This window comes from Rhinolophus sinicus, chromosome 3, assembly GCF_057876585.1.
Source record: "Rhinolophus sinicus isolate RSI-liver-muscle chromosome 3, RSI-T2T, whole genome shotgun sequence".
Lineage (NCBI taxonomy): Eukaryota > Metazoa > Chordata > Mammalia > Chiroptera > Rhinolophidae > Rhinolophus > Rhinolophus sinicus.
Window position 1 is genome coordinate 158,271,516 of NC_142503.1, and position 23,485 is coordinate 158,295,000.

At 39.5% G+C, this 23,485-nt stretch overlaps 1 protein-coding gene and 1 long non-coding RNA gene across 4 annotated transcripts in view; one reads left to right on the forward strand and one right to left on the reverse strand.

The window, feature by feature from the left end:
• Positions 1–13,538, reverse strand: part of LOC141570566 (uncharacterized) — a 44,531-nt gene extending 30,993 nt beyond the window's left edge. For both annotated transcript variants that reach the window (XR_016020870.1, XR_016020871.1), the window contains exon 1: positions 13,272–13,538. This is a non-coding gene — a long non-coding RNA (uncharacterized LOC141570566). The remainder of the gene's footprint in view (positions 1–13,271) is intronic.
• Positions 1–23,485, forward strand: part of IQCH (IQ motif containing H) — a 188,267-nt gene that overhangs the window by 73,106 nt on the left and 91,676 nt on the right. For both annotated transcript variants that reach the window (XM_074327525.2, XM_088797317.1), the window contains 2 exons: positions 9,821–9,897; positions 14,371–14,409. In XM_074327525.2, the coding sequence (XP_074183626.1) occupies positions 9,821–9,897; positions 14,371–14,409 (116 nt within the window). The remainder of the gene's footprint in view (positions 1–9,820; positions 9,898–14,370; positions 14,410–23,485) is intronic.

The following is a 23,485-nucleotide window of genomic DNA, read 5'->3' on the forward strand; positions in this document are numbered from 1 at the left end:
TGGAGCGATCCTTTGCACTCTGTACTCTGTTTTCCCAAAAAATAACACATTGCAAAACTCTAGTACAATATCACAACAGGGTACTGATACAGCTAAGGTACAAAACATTTCCTTCACCATAAGGATTCCTTATGTTGTCGTTTGATAGCCACACCCAGTTTCCTCCTACCTCCCACTTCTTTAATCCCTGGCAACCAATAATTTGTTCTCAATTTCTATAATTTTCCCATTTCAAGTATGTTAGAGAAATGAAATCACACAGTGTGTAACTTCCTGGGATTGGCTTTTTGCACCGAGCATAATTTTCTGGAGAGGTTGTTGCTTTTTCATCCAGGTTGTTGCTTATATCAGTAGTTTCTTCCTTTTTTATAGCTGACTAGTAGTCCATGTATGAATGTACCACAGTTGTTAAACCATTCGCCTGTTGAAGGACGTATGGGTCATTTCCAGTTTTTGGCTACTATGAATAAAGCTGCTATAAACATTTGTGTACAGGTTTTCGTATGAACATATGTTTTCATTTCTCTAGGACAAATATCCAGAGTGTAATTGTTAAATCTTATGGTATTTGAATATTTATTTCCTCTACATACATTTAGATCCACATCAGACAATATTACAATTTTTGTTTCAACCATCAAATATGATGTAGAAAACTCAAGAGGAAAAGGGAAGTCTATTGTTTTTACCCATATTTTTGCTTACCATGTTCTTTCTTTCTTCCTGATGTTGCAAGATTCCTTATGATTTGCTTTTTATGTAGAGAATTTTCTTTAGCCATTATTTTAGGGTCAGTTATACTAGTAACAAATTACCTTTGTTTTTCTTTATTGTAGAGTATCTTGACATCCCTTTTATTCTGAAAGGACATTTTCACTGAATACAGGATTCTGGGTTGACAGTTCTTTTCTTTCAGCACTTAAAAAGTTGTGCCACTTCCCTTTGGCCTCCATGTTTTCTCATGAGACATCTACTGTCATTTGAATTGTTTTTCCCCTGTAAGGTGCTCTTTTTCTCTTTCTTGTTTTTAAGATTTTTTTTCTCTGTTTTTAGTTTTCAGAAGTTTGACTTTATCTTGGTGTGGATTTACTTGGTCTTAACTGTGTGAGTTTGGCTCAGCTTCTAGAAAAGGTTTGCCTTTTGCCAAATTTGGGGAGCTTTCAGCAATTATTTCTTTGAGTAGTTTTTTCAGCTTTGCCCTCTACCTCCTCTCCTGGAACTGCAATGATACAAATGTTAGCTCTTTTGTTTCAGCCCCACGGGTCCTTGAGACTCTGTTCACTTTTTTCCAGTCTATTTTCTCTCTTGTTCAAAATGGGTAATATTTGTTTTTCCTGTCTTTTAGTTCACTGATTCCTCTTTTCCCTTCATTCCGTTATTGAGCTAATGCACTGACTTTTATATTAAGATGATTGTATTTTTGAGTTCCAAAATTTCAATTTGGTTCCTCTTTATTTTATTTCTTTGTGGAGACTTTCTATTTCTTTGCTGAGATTTTATATTTTTCATTTGTTTCAAATGTGTTTGTAATTATTTGTGGAAACATTTTGATGACTACTTTAAAATTTTGTCAGATAATTCTAAGACCTCCGTCATCTCAGTTTTGGTATTATTCATCATCTCTTTTCATTCAGTTTGAACTCTTCCTGGTTCTTGGTATGGTGAGTGATTTTCAGTAGAAAGTTTGGCATTTTGGGTATTATGGTATGAGACTTTGGTTCTCATTTAAATCTGTTTTAGCTAGTTCCTCTGACACCACTATTTATTCCCTATGAATTTGAGTAATAAGTCAGTTAGCTGTGACATATCATCCTGGTTATGTATTGCTGGATTTTATTTGCCAATATTTTGTTTACCATTTTTGTTCATGTGTGAAGCTGGCCTAAATTTTTCCTTTCCTGTAATGTTTTCCTTGGGTTTTAGTATCAAGGTTAGACTTGCCTCAACTTTTCTGCAGATTACTGTGGCTAAGACTTCTAATGTTATGTTGAATAAAAGTGGTGAAAGTGGACATGCTTATGTTTTTCCTGATCTTAAGGAAAATGCTTTCAGCTTTCCACTTTTGAGTATGATGTTAGCTGTGGGTTTGTCATATATGGACTTTAGTATGTTGAGTTATGTTTCCTCTATTCCCACTTTGCTGAGACTTTTTATCATAAGTGGATGCTGGGTTTGTCAAATGCAGCCAATTGATTTTTAACAAAAGTGCCAAGACGATTCAATGGAGAAAGGATAGTCTTTTCAATCAATGGTGCTAGAACAGTTGAAGATAGATATATATATAGAATTGTGACACAGATCTTGCACCATATACAAAAATTTACTCAAAATGGATTATAAAACTAAATGTAAAGCCTAAAACTATAAAACTTTTAGAAAAAAACAAAGGGAGAAATCTTTCTTTCCTTAGGTTAGGCAAAAATTTCTTAGATACCACACCAAAAGCATAATCCATAAGAGAAGAAAAACAACATATTGAACTTCATCAAAGTTTAAATTTTTTGCCCTTTGAAAGTGTTAAGAAAATGAAAAGAAAAGAAAATGAATGAAAAGCTACAGGATGTAAGTTAATACTCAAAACACATACTTAATAAAGAATTTTTATCCAGAAAATGTAAAGAACTCTTCAAAATTCAATAATAAGAAAACAAGCAACCCAATAACATCATGGACAAAAGATTTGAACAGATATTTTACCAAAAAAGAAATGCGGATGATAAATAGACACATGAATTCTTAACATCACTAGTCACTAGAAAAATAAAAATTGAGACAAGTTTTAATAAAGACAATTGAAATCATACCAGCTTCTTTTCTGATCAGATTGATATGAAACTAGGAATCAACTACAAAGGAAAACTGGAAAATTCACAAATGTGTGCAGATTAAATAACATGCTCCTGTAAAAACAATGGATCAAATGAGAAATCAGAGGGAAAAAAATTTTTTTAAATCTTGACACCAATGAAAGTGGAAACACAACATACCAAAACTTATGGGATGCAGCAAAAGCAGTTCTAAGAGAGAAGTTCATGGCAATAAACACCTACATGAAGAAAAAGAAAGATCTCAAATAAACAACATAACTTTACATCCCAAGGAACTAGAAAAAGAAGAACAAACGTAGCCCAAAATTAGAAGGAAGAAACTAACAAAGATCAGAGTTAAAATAAATGAAATAGAAACTAGAAAAACAAGAGAAAATATCAATGAAACAAAAAACTGTTTTATCTAAAAAATAAATAAAATTGGCAAAACCTTAGCTAGGCTAAGGAAAAACAAAGACTCAAATAAAATCAGAAATGAAAGAGGAGACATTGAAATTGATAATACAGAAATATTAAGCAGCTAAGCAACTGCTATGAACAATTATACAACAATAATTAGATAACCTTAAAGAAACATATAAATTCCTATAAATATAAATATACCCAATCTGAATCATGAAAACATAGAAAATCTGAACAGACAAATTACTACTAAGGAGATTGAATCAGTAATAAAAAAATCTCCCAATAAAGAAAAGTACGGGACTAGATGGCTTCACTGGTGAATTATACCGAGCATTTAAAGAAAAGTTAATACCAATCCTTCTCAAATTCTTCCAAGAAATGGAAGAGGAGTTAACATTTCAAAACTCATTTTATAAGGCAAGCATTACCCTTATATTAAAGCCAGACAAGGACACTCCAAAAAAAGAAAATTACAGGCCAATATGCCTGATGAACACAGATGCAAAAATTCTCAACAAAATACTTGCAAACTGAATTCAACAGCACATTAAAAGGATCATACATCATGATCAAGTGGGGTTTATTCCTGGGATTCAAGAATTGTTCAACATATATCAGTCAATAAATATGATACACATTAACAAAATTAAGGATAAAAGTCATATGATCATCTTAATAGACATAGAAAAAGCATTTGTCAAAATTCAACATCCTTTCATGGTAAAAACTCTCAACAAATCAGATATAGGAGAAATGTACTTCAACATAATAAAGCCATATGTGACAGCCCACAACTCACATTATACTCAATGGTGGAAAGCTAAAAACTTTTCCTCTATAATAAGGAACAAAACAAGGATAAGCCATTCTTGCTACTTTTATTCAACATAAAAGTGAATAAAGTCTAGCAGTCCTAGCCAAAGCAATTAGGCAAGAAAAATAAATAAGAGACATTTAAATCAGAAAGGAAGAAGTCAAATTTTCTCTGCAGACGACAGGATATTATATATAGAAAACCTTAAAGACATCACCAAAAACCAGTTAGAACTAATAAATGAATTCAGTAAAGTTGCAGGGTAAAAACTCAATATACAAAAATTAGCTGCATTTCTATATACTAACAATGAACTATCAGAAAGACAGATGAAGAAATCAATCCCATTTACAATAACATCATAAAAAGTAAAATACTTAGGAATAAGTATTTTGATTACAAGGAGGCAAAAGATCTGTACATTGAAAACTACAAAACACTGATGAAAGACATTGAAGAGGACACAAATAAATGGAAGGATATTCCGTGTTGGAAGACTTAATATTGTTAAAATGGCTATGCTACACAAACCAATTTACAGACTCAGTGCAATCCCTGTTAAAATTTGAAAGGCATTTTTTCACAGAAACAGAACAAAAAAATCCTAATATTCTTATAGATCCACAAGAGACCCCCCAAATAGCAAAAGTTATCTTGGGAAAGAAGAACAGAACTGGAGACACCACACTTCCTGATTCCAAACTATATAACAAAGCTGTAGGAATAGAAACAGTATGGTATTGGCACAAAAGCAGACATATAGGTCAATAGTACATAACATGTTTTCATGGTCAATTAACTTTTGACAAAGGATTCAAGACTATACAATGGGGAAAGAATAATCTCTAATAAATGGCATTGGGAAAACTGGACAGCCACATTAAAAAGGATGAAACTGGACGCCTATCTTATACCATACACAAAAATCAACTCAAAATTGATTAAAGACTTGGATATAAGACCTAAAGTTATAAAACTCCTAGAAGAAAGCTTGAAGAGTATGCTCTTGGCATGATTTTTTGACATTGATCTTGGCAATGATTTTTTGGATTTGACATGAAAAGCAAAGGCAACAAAAGACAAAATAAACAAGCAAGACTACATCAAACTAAAGTGCTCAGGCACAGCACAGGAAACCAACAAAATGAAAAGGCAATCTATGGAATGGGATAAAATATGTGCAAACCACATATCTGATAAAGGGTTAATATACAAATATATAAGAAACTCATACAACTCAATAACAAAAAAATAAATATCCCAATTAAAAAATGGGCAAAGAACCTGAATAGACATTTTTCCAAAGAATACAAATGGTCAACGGGGTTATGAAAGGTACTCAACACCATTAATCATCAGGGAAATGCAAATCAAAACCACAATGGGATAACACCTCATACCTGTTAGAATGGCTGTCATCAAAAAAACAAGAAACAACAAATGCCAGCAAGGATGTAGTGAAAAGGGAATCACTGTACATTGTTGGTAGGAATGTAAACTGGTAAAGATACTATGGAAAACAGTACAGAGGTTCCTCAAGAGATTAAAAATAGAATTACCATATGATCCAGCAACCCCATTTCTGAGTATATATCCAAAGAAAATGACTTCATTATCTTGAGAGATATCTGTACCCCCGTGTTCACTTCAGCATTATTCACAATAGCCAAGGTATGGACACAACTTAAGTGTCTGTTGATAGATGAATAGATAATGAAAATGTGATATGTATAGATATAGGCATACTGACATATGTAATGGACTATTATACAGCCTTAAAAAAAGATCTTGGCATTTGCGACAACATGGCTGAAACTGGAGGGTATTATGCTGAGTGAAATAAACCAGACAAGTTAAATACTGCATCATATCACAAATAAGTGGAATCTGAAAAAAAAAAAGTCAAACTCAGAAACAGAGAGTAGAAAAGTGGTTGCTAGGGGCTTAGAGGGGTGGGGAAATAGGTAAAACGTTGGTGAAAGGATGCAAACTTTCAGCTATAAGATGAAGAATGTCTGAGGATATCGTGTAAAACATAGTGACAATAGTTTATAGTTGATAAGACTGTATTTTATCATTGAAATTTGCTAAGAAAGTAGAACTTAAATGTTCTCACTAATAAAAGAAAGATTAAAATGTGAAGTGATGGATATGTTAATTAACCAAATGTGGGAATCCTTTCACAATATATGCATATATCAGATCACCACAATGTACACTTAAAATATCTTACAATTTTGTCAAGAATACCTCAATAAAGCTGAAATTTTAAAAAGAAGGCATGAATAAATAATATTAAGATAGATACTACAGATACATAGAATATTTTTAAAATCATAGTGTGGTAACTTTATGCCAATATATATTTCTAAATAACATGAAAAATTTCCTAGAAAAATCTAACTTGCCAAAATTAACTCAAGAAAAAGCAGAAAACATAAAGAAAACAGTTTCATTAGATAATTTGAATTTGTAGTCAAATATATCTGTCTTAGACACACACACAGACATGTGTACACATGCACACATACAAAAATATACCAGAAGGAAAAAAGGCTTCAGGCCTTTTATAGGCAAGGTTTACCAACTTTAAAGGATTAGGTAATTCTTATTTTATACTATTTCATAGAAAGAGAAAAAAAGGAAAATTTACCATCTGATTTTATGAAACTACTATAACCTTTGATACCAAAACTGCATGAGGACAGTGCAAGAAAAATATATAGAGAGATCAATCTCATAGAAACAAACATTCTAAATAAAAGTTAGCAGTATTTTTATACATTCATCTTGATCAAGGAAGAATGTAAGGAAGAGTCAATATTAGAAAAATTTAACAACATAATTCACCATATTAACACATTGAAAAAGAAAAACCCTATGATCATCTCAATATATGCCAAAATGAAAAAAAAAAATCATTCAATACAATTCAACATTAATGATAAGGGGAAAAAAAACCTATGAGCAGAGTAGAAGTAGAATTTTCTGAACCTGATCATTGTTTTCAAACAACATTCTTAGTAACGAAACTTGAGAAGCCTTCTACATATTTATCCACTAAAAGCAGAGATAGTTCAAGGATGACCACTACTGCCACCACTATTGAACACTGTCCTTGAGGCCTTAGCACACGCAGTAAGAACAAAGAATAGAGGGAGGGAGCAAGGGGTATTAGTTAGGAATGCACGTGACTGCAAATATCAGCAACCCCATCTACCACTGGCTTAAACAATGAGGGTCATTTGTCTCATACATACTGTGTCTCCACGAAAATAAGCCCTAGCCAGGCCATCAGCTCTAATGTGTCTTTTGGAGCAAAAATTAATATAAGACTCGGTCTCATTTTATTATAATATAAGACTGGGTCTTATATAATATATAGTGAAATATAATATAATATAATGTAATTCCCTGGTCTTATATTAATTTTTGCTCCAAAAGACGCATTAGAGCTAATGGTCCAGCTAGCTCTTATTTTCCGGGAAACACGGTAGGACATCAGGAAGTAGGCAGTCTAGGACTAGTGGTGCTGACCAACAGGGTTGTAACAGCTCTCTTTCTGCTTCACACTCTTTAGCCTCTTTGATTTCATCTTCATGCCTGCCCTCTTGGCTCTAAGCTGTCTCCTGCAGCTCTGGGACTTAATGTTCACATTCCAGGCAGGAAGAGGGGGAAATAGCGTTGCCAGTCTCTTCCCAGAAGCCCCTGGACGGACTTCTGCTTACTACTCACTTGTCACATGGCCACTGTTAGCTACGAGAAAGGCTAGAAAAGTGAATGTCCAGGGATAGGGTTAGGGTTAAGATTTGGGACATATACTTAGTATGATAAGTTATGCTTGGTCCAAGGCGTTCATGAAAACTCTGCTCTTTGTTGGATATTAAATGTATTTAATATTCAGGGCATACTTATACTAAAATGTTATTTGTGTTTATTTAAAATTAAAATTTAACTACATGTCCTTTAATTTTCCCCCCTAAATTTGGCAACCCTAGGTGCTGGGTACATTGTTACCCTGAAAAAACTGAGCTTCTAAAATTAGCAAGGAAGGAAAGGGCATGGCTACTTGCCAGGCACAAATCAATAACTGCCACAGAAGTATATAAGTTTATCCAAAAAGACAAGTTTTTTCTCCCTGACATTAACTCTGGCAAAATTTATAATACACATTTTTCCAGAAGGGAAATTTAGTAGCAAAATTGGCAGTGCCTTGGGTAACAATTTTGTTGAAGACGCAGACACATTCTTCAAATACATGTGTCTCATAAAATCCAAAGCTACATGAAGTTATAATTTAGTGACAGAATTTCTACATGTAACTAAGAAAAACTTTAAAAACCTTTTTTTAGAGACACCGTTAACTGTGGACTGTGAAATGACAAATCTTTGAGATCATTATCCTACCAAATTTCATTAAAATTTTACTAAAATTCTGTTAAAATTATGCCTACTTGAAAACTTCAGCTGCTATTTTGTTTCAACATGGGAATTTAACCATAAATTTCACTTGGCTGTGGGAATCTGAAAATTAAACAGTGTACTGGGCCTGCAGATTCAGGAATAACAGGCTTTATTGGGGGAATCTGTGCGTGCAAACCCGTCTGGGTACAGGGTGTGGACTGGCCTTCAGAGTGGCAGAGCCAAATCCAAGTGGACCGCAGAGCAGAAGAGCACAGAGGTCAACGCAAAGCCTTGCAGGTTTGAAATGGAGTCTTCATACACTGTTGCCGACTGACCAGGTGCAGTCTCACAGACAGGGAGGCTTGCGAGACGCTAAGGACACCAGAGAAGTGGTACCTGGGTCAGATGCAGCAAATTCCCTTTTGGAGATTTTTAGTGATAAGACTCTGGAATTCCTGCTGCTTTTTAAGAGATGACTGAAGATATTCCATGCCAGTCCAGTTGAGGCAATGTGAGAGAACTGAGTCCTTAAGGTGGGATTCTAAATTGTATACTAATGTGCTGTATTTGATCAACATCTGTCAATTCTAAGATTGTTGCTATAGAAATGACAGAAAAGGGATTGACTAAGGAAGTGAGCTGAAAGAAGCCTCACTTCTTTGACTGTTAACTATTTAACTAAATTATTTGTTCTTTTTCTTGGAAAGATTAGTGTAAAGATTCTTCTCTCCTGAGAATGTAATACTTGGGCTGTTTGTAAAGGGCATTTGGGTTTGCTGCCAGGCAACAGAAGGGATGTAATTTATCTCCCAAGAACTGTCTACACGTAGGCTCACATGCTATACATGGTCTAGATGTGTTCTCCAAAAGTTATTGCTTAGAGATTTAATTAATTAAAAAAATAATATTTACTGTATTTTTCACTTGCATTATTTCTTCAAGCCATTTAAATTCTTTAGAATCATCTTTAATGACTGCACAATAGAATAGTCCATCATATGTAGTTATATTAATTTACCTTTTAAACGAACTTGGGAATATAGCTACTTAAAGAAATCTTACAGTGAAACCTTTTATAAGACAAACGCTCCTCTCTAATTTGCCTTCTTCTAAAATTTTCCTTTTCACTTAGGCAGTTTGCAGAAGGCAAGCTGACCTTATATTCTGATGGAACTGTTGTCCTCCCATGGGTTTTGCTTTCCTTCTGAAGTCAATGATCACAAGCGTTTCATTGAATTGATACAGGAAAGACTTGTAGTAAACAGCCAATGGGTGACAAAGCCATTTGACTTTCAAGGTGCAAAGCACTAACGCAGTGACTCAGCCTCTCTTCCCGGAAGAGGTAACTTTGCGCTACCTCCATCCACAGCCCCTTTTGCTGCACCTCAGAAACCACAGCCGACTCCAGAAGAAGTGAAGATCTCTCACAGAAAACAAAGATCCAAGGTATCGTATTTCTAGCTAATGGGAGAAAATTGTTCTTATTTATGATATTCTCAGTGAGATTTTCTTTTGCTAATACACACATGTTATAGAGTTGTACCTTTCACGTAGAAATAAATACTATTTCAGCTGTTGCTAGCGTGTATTTGATTTTACAAGGAAGGATTGTTATGCAAGTAAACTCTACTATGACATTATCGGTGGGATCTAAAAAATATCAATCAGGTCAAATTATTATGAGATTACGTGATGGAATTGACCTACACCGATAGCTACTCAAGAGTCCAGGAATCTGGACTACAATAGCTATTGCTTCATATCCAAATTTGTGTTGCATAAGGTATGTTATTGTGAGGTTTTGCTGTATTTCATTTGTTTTTAAGCATAAGATAAAAAAGCAAGCTCTCCCATTTTTGCACAGATATCTTAACAAGAAAGGGGAAGGAATTTCGTATTCTCTAACATTAGGACCTCACAGTACAATATATTTATCCTCATTGTCGTGCGGGGGACCCTGCTCGCTGCGCCATTTGTCGTGCGGGGAGGCCTGCGGGGTCTCTGCTTCTGCTCCCCATACAAGAACGCAGGATATGGTGAGGCCAAAAAGGAACACCCACGGAGCCATAGGTAGGGGAGTCATACCACTTTATTCTCTCTGGCGGCACTATACTCTCACTGGAGGCTGGATACACACTGTCCGCAAACCGCCATCCACGCTTGCCAGCCCAGCCGCCATCTTCTTGCTAGCCCCATCCTTCTTCTCTTTCTCTCCCCTCCCTCCTCTCCGTAGCCACAGCAGTTATATTGTGGCCAATGGCTCACTGGTTACAGCTGACGGCCAACTAGCCACAGCTGATGGCCATGCAATCACAGTTGGCCATTTACTACCTGAGCCAGCACCTGTCTATGTGAGGCCGAGAGCCTGGAAACTGCTCTCTGGGGCTCCGCCCCCACACTCCACCCCTACAGGCTCTCGCCTCACAATCTATGCGACAAGCGTCTTCCGCGAGGGGACCTGTGCGAGGAGCCTGGGGGTGAATGCAATATCCTGGACACAGCCAGGCTCTCTGTGCACAGCCAGGGTTTCTCAGGGCACCACCAGTGCTTCTGGGCACAGCCAGACTTCCTGGACTTCTTAGGGTACCACCTGTCTTCCCGGACACAGCCAGGGTTTCTCAGGGCACCACCAGTACTCCTGGGCACTGCCAGACTTCCTGGACTTCTTAGGGTACCACCTGTCTTCCCGGACACAGCCAGGGTTTCTCAGGGCACCACCAGTACTCCTGGGCACAGCCAGACTTCCTGGACTTCTTAGGGTACCACCTGTCTTCCCGGACACAGCCAGGGTTTCTCAGGGCACCACCAGTACTCCTGGGCACAGCCAGACTTCCTGGACTTCTTAGGGTACCACTAGTTTCCCCGGGCACAGCTAGGGTTTCTCAGGGCACCACCAGTACTCCTGGGCACTGCCAGACTTCCTGGACTTCTTAGGGTACCACCTGTCTTCCCGGACACAGCCAGGGTTTCTCAGGGCACCACCAGTACTCCTGGGCACAGCCAGACTTCCTGGACTTCTTAGGGTACCACCTGTCTTCCCGGACACAGCCAGGGTTTCTCAGGGCACCACCAGTACTCCTGGGCACAGCCAGACTTCCTGGACTTCTTAGGGTACCACCTGTCTTCCCGGACACAGCCAGGGTTTCTCAGGGCACCACCAGTACTCCTGGGCACAGCCAGACTTCCTGGACTTCTTAGGGTACCACTAGTTTCCCCGGGCACAGCTAGGATTTCTCAGGGCACCACCAGTACTCCTGGGCACAGCCAGACTTCCTGGACTTCTTAGGGTACCACTAGTTTCCCCGGGCACAGCTAGGATTTCTCAGGGCACTGCCACTTTCTCTGGGAACAGCCACACTTCCTGGGCACAGCCAGGGTACCTTCAGGGCTCTACTACTCTCTCTGGGAACAGCCCGACTTCCTGGGCACAGCCAGGGTATCTTCAGGGCTCAGCCAGACTTCCTGGACTCAGCCAGGGCTCTCAGGGCACTGCCACTCTCTCTGTGCCTCTCAGGGTACCCTGCTGGAACAACAGCGACTCACAATCAAGGTGCTTACATATTCTCAATGGCGGCCAGTCAAGAGACAAAAGCAAATATCCCCCAGTTCCACTAACAACAGTTCCCAAACAAACAGTCAAGCAGTCCATTAAATTAGGGATGGAAGGCAATTCCCCATAGTCCATAGTCATTCGCCAGGGCTGTCCTGGGGGTGAGGGATGACCTTGACCTCACCCTTATCTCCCATGGAGGACTCAGCAAGCGTTACCTCCTGGGACAATAAGTCCTGCATCCGGGCTGCCTGAGCAGGAACTTCCCCGGCCCACAGGGCTGCAACGACCTTCGCTTTCTCCGGCCTGTGCTGGTTGGGGAACCGTCCACATCTTTCCACCTCTCCACGGGGCTCCATCTCTGCAGCAGCTGCATGGCTTTTCCTGTGCTGGTGGGAGAACCGTCCACGTCCTCCCACCCCTCCACGGGGGTCCAGCTCTCCGGCAGCTGCTCCTCCTGGTCTTCCTCAGGCTGGGTGTTCACATGCACAAACTGCTCCACCGTCCTTTGGAGAGCTTTGGCTGGCACCATATCCTGCCGACTACGCCATGTGTCGTGCGGGGGACCCTGCTCGCTGCGCCATTTGTCGTGCGGGGAGGCCTGCGGGGTCTCTGCTTCCGCTCCCCATACAAGAACGCAGGATATGGTGAGGCCAAAAAGGGACACCCACGGAGCCATAGGTAGGGGAGTCATACCACTTTATTCTCTCTGGCGGCACTATACTCTCACTGGAGGCTGGATACACACTGTCCGCAAACCGCCATCCACGCTTGCCAGCCCAGCCGCCATCTTCTTGCTAGCCCCATCCTTCTTCTCTTTCTCTCCCCTCCCTCCTCTCCGTAGCCACAGCAGTTATATTGTGGCCAATGGCTCACTGGTTACAGCTGACGGCCAACTAGCCACAGCTGATGGCCATGCAATCACAGTTGGCCATTTACTACCTGAGCCAGCACCTGTCTATGTGAGGCCGAGAGCCTGGAAACTACTCTCTGGGGCTCCGCCCCCACACTCATGGAGGTTCTCCTGGTATTGAAGGTGCTGGACTTCTCTAGCTTGCTTTCTCATGTTTTGAGCCACAGGCAGACTTGTGATCATTGAAAGTTTTCACCATAGAAAGGAGACAGCTGGCAGTGTCTTTTTCTGGGCTTACCCTACGTGGTCATGTTTACAAGCTGCTTCCATGAAAAAAACAAAAAACAAAAAAGAAAGAGAAAGTGAAGAGCGACACAGAAGAAATTAAGCCACTGTGTCTACATAGTAGACTGTTACCTGTTCTTCCCAGACCTTCATCTTTGAACGCCCAAATCTTCCTCAAGAGGTTTTCACTGTATTTGCAGCACGGGTGGGCTATTTCCTCTGAAGAGATTTCCAAGCTGTTTATGTAGCAGCGTGTCATGTGACACCCCAGTTGCCATGGCAAATATTTGTGTTTCATGAAAAAATGTGGGTAAAAAAAAAGAAAAATCAATGTAAATGGCCAAATCCCAAGACAGACAAGCCTTCAGGCTAGCATTTGGCCTGCACCATTATTGTTTCAAATTCAGCTGTTTAACAGGCTGTGTGAAGGCCATGGGCTAATGTGCATAATGGGAACAAACGGGGGCACCTGTTTTGATTCCCACCGTGTTGGAGCTCTTAGATCCCATAGTTTTACAGATAACAGATCTACAGGTAATACAAAGATGACTAGGTTTTAAACAGTAAGCTTAAAAAAGTAAAAGCTTAAAAATTTTTTTTAAACATTTTCTGAGTGCTAATGAACCCTACCTTTAATTTCCTCTCTATTGACTTCACAAAGCTTTTTCCCTACTGCTAGAAGCAGTAATATTTAAAGACCCTTTCCTGGGGTCTGGAATTGTCACGTTTCTGAATGGACTCTTCAATAGCAAATGTAATTATTCATATACCCTGTGCAAAGTGTCCTAGCATGGAAGTGAAAAGGCTAAGAGAAAGGCTGTGACATGCTTGGCCTCATGCTAGAGCCAGAAGAGACCACGGATCAGGCCCCAGCACTGGGCAGTGTGGCGCCACACAGAGAAGCCCTTTCTTGTAAATATTTCTGGGGGGTCCCTTCCAAGTGGGACTTGGCACCTGATTATAGTTGTTTTGGTAAATATTGACTTTGTTGAATTCTTTCTTCAAAGCAAACAGTGCCCTTGGCAAGCAGAGCATCATTGTCTGGGGTGGGAAACGTCTTTCTAATTATTAGCTCCCGCCTGTATAGAAAGAGGGAACAGGCTGGCCCAGCAGGGGAAGCCGGGAAGTGCGGGGGGGAGGGGCTGGGGAGAGACTGGGCCTTCTAATGTTTTGTAAAATTGCCCATGAAGAGTCATTTTCGATTTAAACTGTGTCTCCTTCTTCATTGTAGGGGAAAGGCAAAAGATCAAGAGTACATCGTGATAAGAAGGTCTGTAATTTGTGTGACTAGTGGAAATTTGGGGTCTGTCACCTGATGTCCCTTCCTTTTGCTGCAGGGCAAAAGCATGGGAGGCAGGTTTGACAGCTGGAGATGGTAACAAAAGTTCTTTCGCTCTTCTTTTATAAAAGAAATTACATCATGTGGTCAGGGGGAAAAAAAGCCGGTTCATTTAAAGTGGAAAACCTTTTTTTTTCCCTCTGTTGGGACTGAATTGATTCTCAGGCTTCAGTCCAAACAAGTGATTTTGCGTACTCAAAATTGGGCTGAGTCACATCAGTCTTCAACCTCAATCTAAGACTTCCATCTTTTAAAAGTGCACTGCAAAAGAAATAAAATGTTAAAAAATTTTAGTTGTCCCCCAGCTCATATGATATAATAGGTAAGGGTATGAGATTTAGAGCTAAGCTGACTAAGACAAATAAGATAACAAAAAGGTTGGAAAAATGAAATAATTCTTACAATACAGCAAGCACGTGCCTGCCCGGAACATTCCCTGGGTCCATGCATGGGTAATAAAAGTTCTGAACTTGAAGCAGGAAAAAGCCGGATTCTCCTCTTACTAGTAATAGAGGAACTCTGAGCAAGTCACTTAGATTCCCTGTGTCTCCCTTTCCTCCCCTGACCCATGGGAATAACTCCTCCTTTCTCATAGGGTGACTGTGAGGGGTTAGAGGAGTTAATGTCACACGTGAAAGTGCTTTGGAACTATGAAGCATGTGTTATCAAATTCATTGGTCTGGTTTTTTTATTATTATTTTCATGTGTACAAAACAACATACTAGTTAGACATTGACACCCCTCACAACGTGCTAACCCCCCTCCCTCAAGCTACTACCCCTCTGACATCTTACGTAACTGTTGCAATACCATTGACTGTCTGCCTTATGCTGTACTCCAGCTCCTGTGACTACATGTCTATTTTTAAGAGCATCTTCTAGGCCTCCCTTTCTCAGTGATCTTATCAGTAAGAATTTCAGAGGGAGCTTAGTCACCCCTTTTTAAGGAAAAATAGCCCCCCTTTGGGGTCTCCTTATACTCCTGAAGAGCTGTGATTAAGCAGTGCTGTATTTACCACAGCGAGGGCAGACAGTCCAGAACCCAGACAAATTGCTTCTAGGTAAACTAATCAATGCAGTTAGATCCTTCCTCTAGCTTCCCTTGATTTCTTGCTGAGAGAAATTGTGAGCTTGCTCCTGCATTTTAAAAATAGGATGTGCTTTAGGAATACTAAGGCATTATTTGTCTGAAATATTTATAACAGCTAATGTAGAATGAACGTTTTCTTAGAGCCATCCAATACCCGCTGAATGCTCACAGTAGCCCCCAAACCTTTGTGCTGTCATTGTCCCCGGGCCCACACAGCTGGTAAAGGGCTGTGAAGGATCCAAATGACAGAGTGAAGTTCCAGAGTTTGTACCCTCTCCACATCCTGGGTGATGAACTCTCTACACAGTTAAGGCACTGTTCTCACGTTTTACGTGGAATATCTCATTTTCACAATATCTCTATGCAGAAGGTACTATTATTATTCCCACTTTACTGGGGGGACCCTGATACAGAGAAGGTCATCCCACTAGTAAGTGGCAGAGCCAGAGTACAAAACTGGACTATGTGACAGCCAGAGGCCCAAGGCATTAGAAATTTTTTAAAAATTCAATCATTTTTGATGGGACTTTTTCCAAAAGATACTATATATCTGCCTCCCTAATGTAATTTAACATTTTCTGTGTCATGCATGTAACCAGTTTCTGGTGTTTTTGTTTGTTTGTTTGTTTCCTTAGATTTCAGGCCAGCAGTTGTCACCTCTGCTATTATATCTGCTTTTTTTGGCTCTAACTTTAACAGCCTTTCCTGTCTTCTAGATCAGTTAACCAAATAATCAAAACTCAAGAAGTTGAATGATACATCAGAGTCAGTCAGGTTCTGCACAAGGATCCAAGGAATAAAATAATAAACCGTAGTAAAGTTTGTAGTAATTTCAAGATATCCGAGGCCTTTATTTTCAAGAATCTAATTTAAAGGTTTAAAGTTGCTAAAATTGCCTCTCTCAGCAAATAAATTGTTTTATTATCTCAAGGCAGGCATGTCAACAACTATGTTAAGATCCACTTAATTTTAATTAATATTTTGATAATAAAAATCTATCTTATGAGTAAAACAAGCAAACAGAGGGTGCCAAAAACATGTATATACATTTTAAGAAAGGAAAACTGCATTAAAATTGTAATACTCAATATATACTGGTAACAAAAGATGAATACCAGTCACGTTTGACTTCTGCAACTGTGTTTCCCCGAAAATAAGACCTAGCTGGACCATTAGCTCTAGCGCATCTTTTGGAGCAAAAATTAATATAAGACCCGGTCTTTTATAAACATGGAATTACAAGAGGTGCTCAAAGTGGTTACCGTCAACATCACTTCTGATTACGACGAACTGCTGCTTAAGCAATGTTGACCCAAGTGTCCACTTGTATACATTTTTTTGGCACCCCCAGTGTATAAAACAAAGAAGACAAAAGGTTAACATGTGTTCCTGGCAGTTTTTTATATTGACCTCTATACTTTTCTGTATTTTCAAGACTTTCTTCTAAGTAAAAGAAGAAAAAATAAAGAAAAATCCTATTTCCTAAACTTTACTCTGTTGCAAAATTTGCTTTGGTGTAGAAAGAATAGATTTGGATAATTACATTTTAATGTCAAATTTAGGGTCTTGCTTCTCTTAGTCACTTTGTTATATTGTTACTTTCTTTAGTATTTTTCCAACATACAGTTTTAATCTTCTTGTTAGAAAACTGTTATTATTTTATACGTAAGTCAGCTGAACTATTTTAATCAAACAACATGTGTACATTGAACTCATCACTGCCCCTATCTAGTCTCATTTCCCCCACCTAGATAAGGAGGAGATCAGGCCACATCAGTGGTTTGAAAAGAGCTTCTACATCCTCTACAAGGCTCACCCAATTCCCTCAGGGTAAGGAGAAAAGCAGAAGTTCCCAACAGCTGGGGCTCTCAGCCCCTCACACCCACAGCTGCTCTGTTAACTGTTTCACCTCTTTACCATCAAATTATATTGTTTTTGAACAAAGTGTTCCAGGCTTACAAACCAGTACTTTGAAAAGCACCAGGGGATGTCTAGCAGCACTTTGGGCCCCACGATGTCATACGTACACAGTGGATGATTCAGCCTACCTCGTGAAGAGTGCAGAGTGGCTCCCGGGTTAGCTGTGTGCTTCCCGCACAATCCAGTCTCCTTTCTGGTCTTCCCTACAGAGCTCAAGAGAGTGAGGTCATACTCTGACAAGAATTAGAGCTCTGCGAGAGATACAAGATGAGAGGTTCAAAAGCAAGTCCAACGCAATACTTTTCTCTTTTAGACTCTCTTTCCCTCATGAAACCTAATTAAATTTATCGTCTTAAAGTAAGAATAGACAAAATCTGAAAACAAAAAACTGTGGAATTTCTTAAAACCATTTTTCATTTTCTCTAATTTATTAGAAATTGCCACCCTCATCTATGCATTTTTGACATGAAACTTTTGAGGTGAATTAAAAACATGTAGTTTTATTTGCAAAACATTTTTTCTTGCACAAAGTAATTGACAAGAAAAAAAATCTATAAAATTGTTTTTACTTCTCTTCATAGCATAACTTAACTGTACATTTTTATTGCATGTGACTAACAATTTTACTTATATACACCAGAAAAAAGGTTAAATTATCAGGAAGCCACAAAATAAAATCTTTACATTTTTAGTTTATATCTTTTATTTATCAAATTATGACCTAATCATTCATAGAAAATTTGGAAAGTTTAGAAAGGAGAAAAAAAATGCCAAAGTATGCAAGAAACAATTTTTCTGTAATACCACAACACTTAGGGCATTATTTAAGCTTTGGCATATCCCTTGGTTGGTATCATACTGTATGTTCAACTGTGATTTTACTCTTTTAGCCTAACAATTTATCATAAGCCTTTATACATATGATTTTAAACTCTTAATAAAACATATTAATAACTATAATATTCTTTCTTAAAGATATGCCATAATTTTCTTAGCCATTATCCCATTGATGGACATTAAATTATAAATATCAAATTATCATTATTAATAAATAATGAAATCATTTCGTTTTTCTCTGTTGTAAATAAAACTACTGTGAACACATCTCATATTTGTACATAAATCTTTGCATTTAGGCTAAATCTTAGTGGTGAAACTCCTTGGTCAAAGGGTGTGGACATTTTCAGACTTTCTATTAGTGCTCCAAAACTCAAGCTATGAGTTTGCAAATAACTTCTGTAATCCTAGAACAGCTTTGTGCTGTAAACCCAGCCGAAAGCGGCTATGAGCTTAAATTTTACTATTCATTCATTCATTTGTTCATTTATTCATTCCAGTAATCTTTATTGAGCTTTTATCATATGTCAGGCAATATACTAGGCACTGCGGATACAGCAGTGAACAAAACAAACCAAGTCTTTGCCCTCGTGGGACTTACATTCTAGTGAGGGAAGCAGAAAACAAACAGATATTTAATATAATGTCAGATAGTGACAAATGCTATGAATTAAAATAAAACAGAATACATATATAGGTATAGAGGGTGTGAAAAGGTGGGGTAGTTTGAGAATTCTGCGAGTGTTCTTTAGTGATCTGTGATCAACGCCTTGTTATGCACCCAATTTTCCTCGGGAAAATTGTAATGGGAAGCTTTACTTTGGTGATAATAGAGGTCCTTTTTGAAGCTTGCTCTTTTGCCTTTACCTATAGAGAAAATGAGGATGTGTCTTTTCTCAGGAAACTAGGAATTCAGGCTGCTTTTGTTGCCCATCCTGACAGATTCCCTGTATATCCCCAGCAGGTTCCACTCATCAATCATAACTGTCCCAAGTGGTTTTTAAATATGTCACATTCTCTCGGAGAACATTAGGATGAAATCAATGCAGCAGTAAAATTACATGTGTCTCTAGAAAAGGAAATTTCACATTTGACTGAAAATATACTCCATCTATTTTTTAAAATCTTCCTGATTTTATTCTGTTTGATCTTCAGCCAGAATTGGTCTATTGAGTGTTTTTGTTCCATAAGAATGCATCTAGGATGCGGATTTTTTTTTTTTCTCCTCAAGAAGTGTTTCAGAGTTCAGGAAGAGTCATTTGAATAAGGATACTTTTCAAAGCAATTGCAGAAATTATCCCTAGAAAACTGCTGCTGATCTGAGTGACACTCAATTCTCTTTGATTATATGTCTCCACTCAATGAGTTCTCTATTTTTGCCTCTGATTTCTCATGATAAAGGGTAAGGCCTCTGACTCTCCCTTTTAATGGACACTCAAGGCTTATGCAGTTGCTAGGTCCTATGAACTGAGGATTGCTTTGCTGATTTGCACAGCCGAAAATACTGGAATATTATTCTTTGGGGGGTTCTTTCCCCAAGACCACCTTTACAGCTCTTCCTCTATTGTGGTTTGTAAGTTGCTAGAAAGAGCTTCCTATCTGGAAAAAAAAAAAACTAGAAAAAGAAAAAAAAACCCTGTGTATTTTTCATGGTACATGAAGAGATGGTTGGCTTTGATTTGATGACTTGACTAAATCTAGTTTATTAAACTGCAGATACCCCTGGAGGGATTACACTCCTTGAGTCAGAAGGTACAGAGGGTGTCAAAAGTAGGAGCACCCTGAGTGAAACCCCACAGAAGTGACTTCCCAAGGCCACCGAGGGAGGTGGTGACAGACTAGGTCCCAGGCCTTCTCACTTCAAATGCATCACTTTTCCACCAAGCCATGGCTCATTAGCATGTCCATAGAGGTAAGTTTAACAGATTGCTTTCCAAATAAGACAGGAACAACAGGTCAAGGCCAGGTTGGCTCTGAGGTAGGAGATGGTAAAAGGATGGCTGAGCAAGGAGAGCATAGCTTGGTAAGGGGTCATATGGGAAGTTGTAGATAATTAGGGCTGTGGGCATGGGTGGTAGGGGTGTAGGGGGTGGCAGCCAGCTCTGTGATCTTGGGCAAGGCACTTAACCTCTCTGAGCTTCAGTTTCCTCGTCTGTGGTAATAAGCACGGAGACTGGAGATGAAGCACTGTGAAAGGTTCTTTACGTATATTATGGTCATCACAGCAACTCTACAAGGACCTCTCATTTTTACAGATGAGAAACACTTAGGTTCAGAGAGGACGCTGTCTAAGTCCGCTCAGGCTGCCGTAACAAAGCACGATAGACTGGGTGGCCTAAACAACAAATATTCATTTCTCACAGTTCTGGAAGCTAGAGGTCCAAGGTCAGGAGGCCAGGATGGCTGGGTTCTGGTGAGAGCTCTCTTCCTGATTTGCAGAGGGCCACCTTCTTGCTGTAGCTTCATATGGTGGAGAGAGAGATGACCTTTCTTTTGTCTCTTCTGATAAGGACACTAATCTCATCGTGAAGGCTCCACCCTTATGACCAAATTACCTCTCATAGGCCCCACTTCCAAATACCATCACACTGGGGACTAGGCCTTCAACATATGAATTTTATGGGGACACATTCAGTCCATGGCAGATGGTAATTTGCCCAAAAGTACGTAGCAGATAGTGACAGAGCGTGGACTTAATCCCAGGTTAGTGAGACTTTAGGGCCAAGGGTCGTTTCCCTGGGCCCATAATAGCCTGTTGAGTAAAAGGCAAGGCCGGTGACCTTCAGGATCCCTCACACTTTACAATTCAGGACTGATTATGCTGAGTCCTTGAACCCAGCTTAGTTCAGCGAATCTCTCTAAATTTTGTGTGTATCTTTCTAACAATTTTAACAAGCTCAGGTCTTGACATCTGTTCTGTATAAAGCTTAACTCATTGTGGACCCTCAACAAATACTAAAGAACCGGCCTGGCAGGTGACATCCCTGAGAATAATGAGGCCTCATCTCTGAGGGTCACTTCACTCATGCTCTGGACTAAGTTCTCAGAGTCATAACGGAGGAGGAGCCTATTCTTTTTCACACAATGGAATGGCCTCATCTAATCACACTAATGGACACGGTTGGGTGTTTGAGAAACTGAACATCAGCTTACAGATTCAAAAATAATTTAGTCTATCTTTCTAGGCAAATCGTTCTCTAAAGATGATATCCGTGTTGGATTATCCCAAGTACTTGACCATTTACCCCCAGGAGATCCTGGTTCTATCCACTTTAGAGATCCTTGGCTATGGTTCCATCCTACACCCACACATAGGAAAATAACATTTTTCATAATGACACTCAGCTTAGAAATACATGCCTTTTTTTTTTCTGGAATGTTTCTTGATGGAACTTATTCTAAATTTGAGATGGTCACACTGGGTCTGTCTTTCTTGCTTTACATCTGTGACTTACTGACACCTGTAATCATCATCCTGCCTTCCTGCTTTTAGTTTCAGATTTAGAATTTTCCCTAAATAACTGCTCCAGAAACTCTCAAAGTTACCTAATTAGTGATTACACTTTGCAAATAAAGAAGAGCATTTCCCAGCTAGTTGACTCAGTTAGTTAGAGCAGGATGCTAATAATTAGGCCACGGACACAGGTGTGAGCTGTTTGTGGGCCAGAGAGCCATCCCTACTAGAAGGAAACAACGTGGCTGTTGAGTTGGTGACAACACATGGCGAGCACAGCATATCTTAAACCAAAAAGAAGGGAGGGAAGGATGGTGGGAGGAAGGAGAGGAGAAAGATAGAGAAAAGGGAAGGAAGGGAGGGAGGCAGAGAGGAAAGAAGGGGAAGAAAGGAAGGAAGGAAGGAAGGAAGGAAGGAAGGAAGGAAGGAAGGAAGGAAGGAAGGAAGGAAGGAAATAATTGTAGACAAGTTCATGAGATAAATGGTAAAGGAGGAATAATGGAACCAGAACCTGAAGCATGGCGTGACCTTTAATCAGGGCTCTTATTCCTAGCCGGCTGTGAAACAGCTTTGTCTCTACCTGCTCAATGGATCTCACAATGCTGATGCACTGCTTTAATTTGGGAAGCCTTTCTCTTGAGAGACATGTCTTTTCTTGCTCTAAGTCTAAAGTGCTCCCAAGTGTGGCATTCTCCGTGACAGATGTACTACAGTTATGCTTTAGCTGACTCCAAACCCATAGCTTGCCCGTGCCTGAGTGGTCTATTTGATGTCCAAGAGTATTTCCTTTGAGAGCAGGTCTTTACTAGAATATCATCCAAGAAGGTAGAGAGGTGTAATCCTTTGTTCTAAAGGAGCCACTATTAAATTCTGTAACCCCACTCTCACCCCATAGCTATGCTTTCAAAAGGTCTTAAATGCATTTGCTGATGTATGTAAATGCCCTGGACGGACCCCACAGAAAGGCTCTGTCCGAGAGAGACTTATGACTCCCCTCCTTTCAAAAACTTCTTCCAAGGTTGCGCCATTTTCATTGACGGTCCCAATTCCACATGACTCTACAGATAAAAAACTTCAAAAATATTTTAACATTTCCGAGGAGACCAGAGTCTCTAACAAATCTCCCATCCATAACTGTGCTTCTTATAGGAGTCTCAGAGTCTTGTTGACAGAATCAAACATGTAGCTGGCAGGACCAGCCAGCTCCATACATGTCCATCTGTGATTATTTTGCGTGTCTGGTTCTCGCTGATGAAGCACTGTCATCCTTCTCTGAAGTCTAACCTTCCCGTCATCAGAACCCATTCTTGAAGGAAGGCAGAAATGTAGCCACGGGCCGTTTCTGTTGGAGCCTGTGCCACATGTCTTCTACCAGGAGTTGCAGCTCCGCCTGCCAGCACCGATGTCTGCTCAAGCAGGCATTGCTTCTCTCTCTTGCCCATCCAAAAAGAAGGTGTTCCACTTACCGAACAGGTTACATTCTCTCTTGGCCCCTTGATTAGATCAGGAAGGGCTAGAGTGTTGGCAAGAGGGCTTTTCCCACCTTTGTTCATGCCTATAACAACTCCTAAGTTAAAAGTATACAAAGCTCACTGCTATGTAAGGTCCAGTTCTAACGTTCAAGGAAATTGCCCCTTTTGGACTTAACACTTGCGTTTTGGTGTTTTTACTTGAGATGATCGTCTACTTCCACTGCCTGGAACCTAA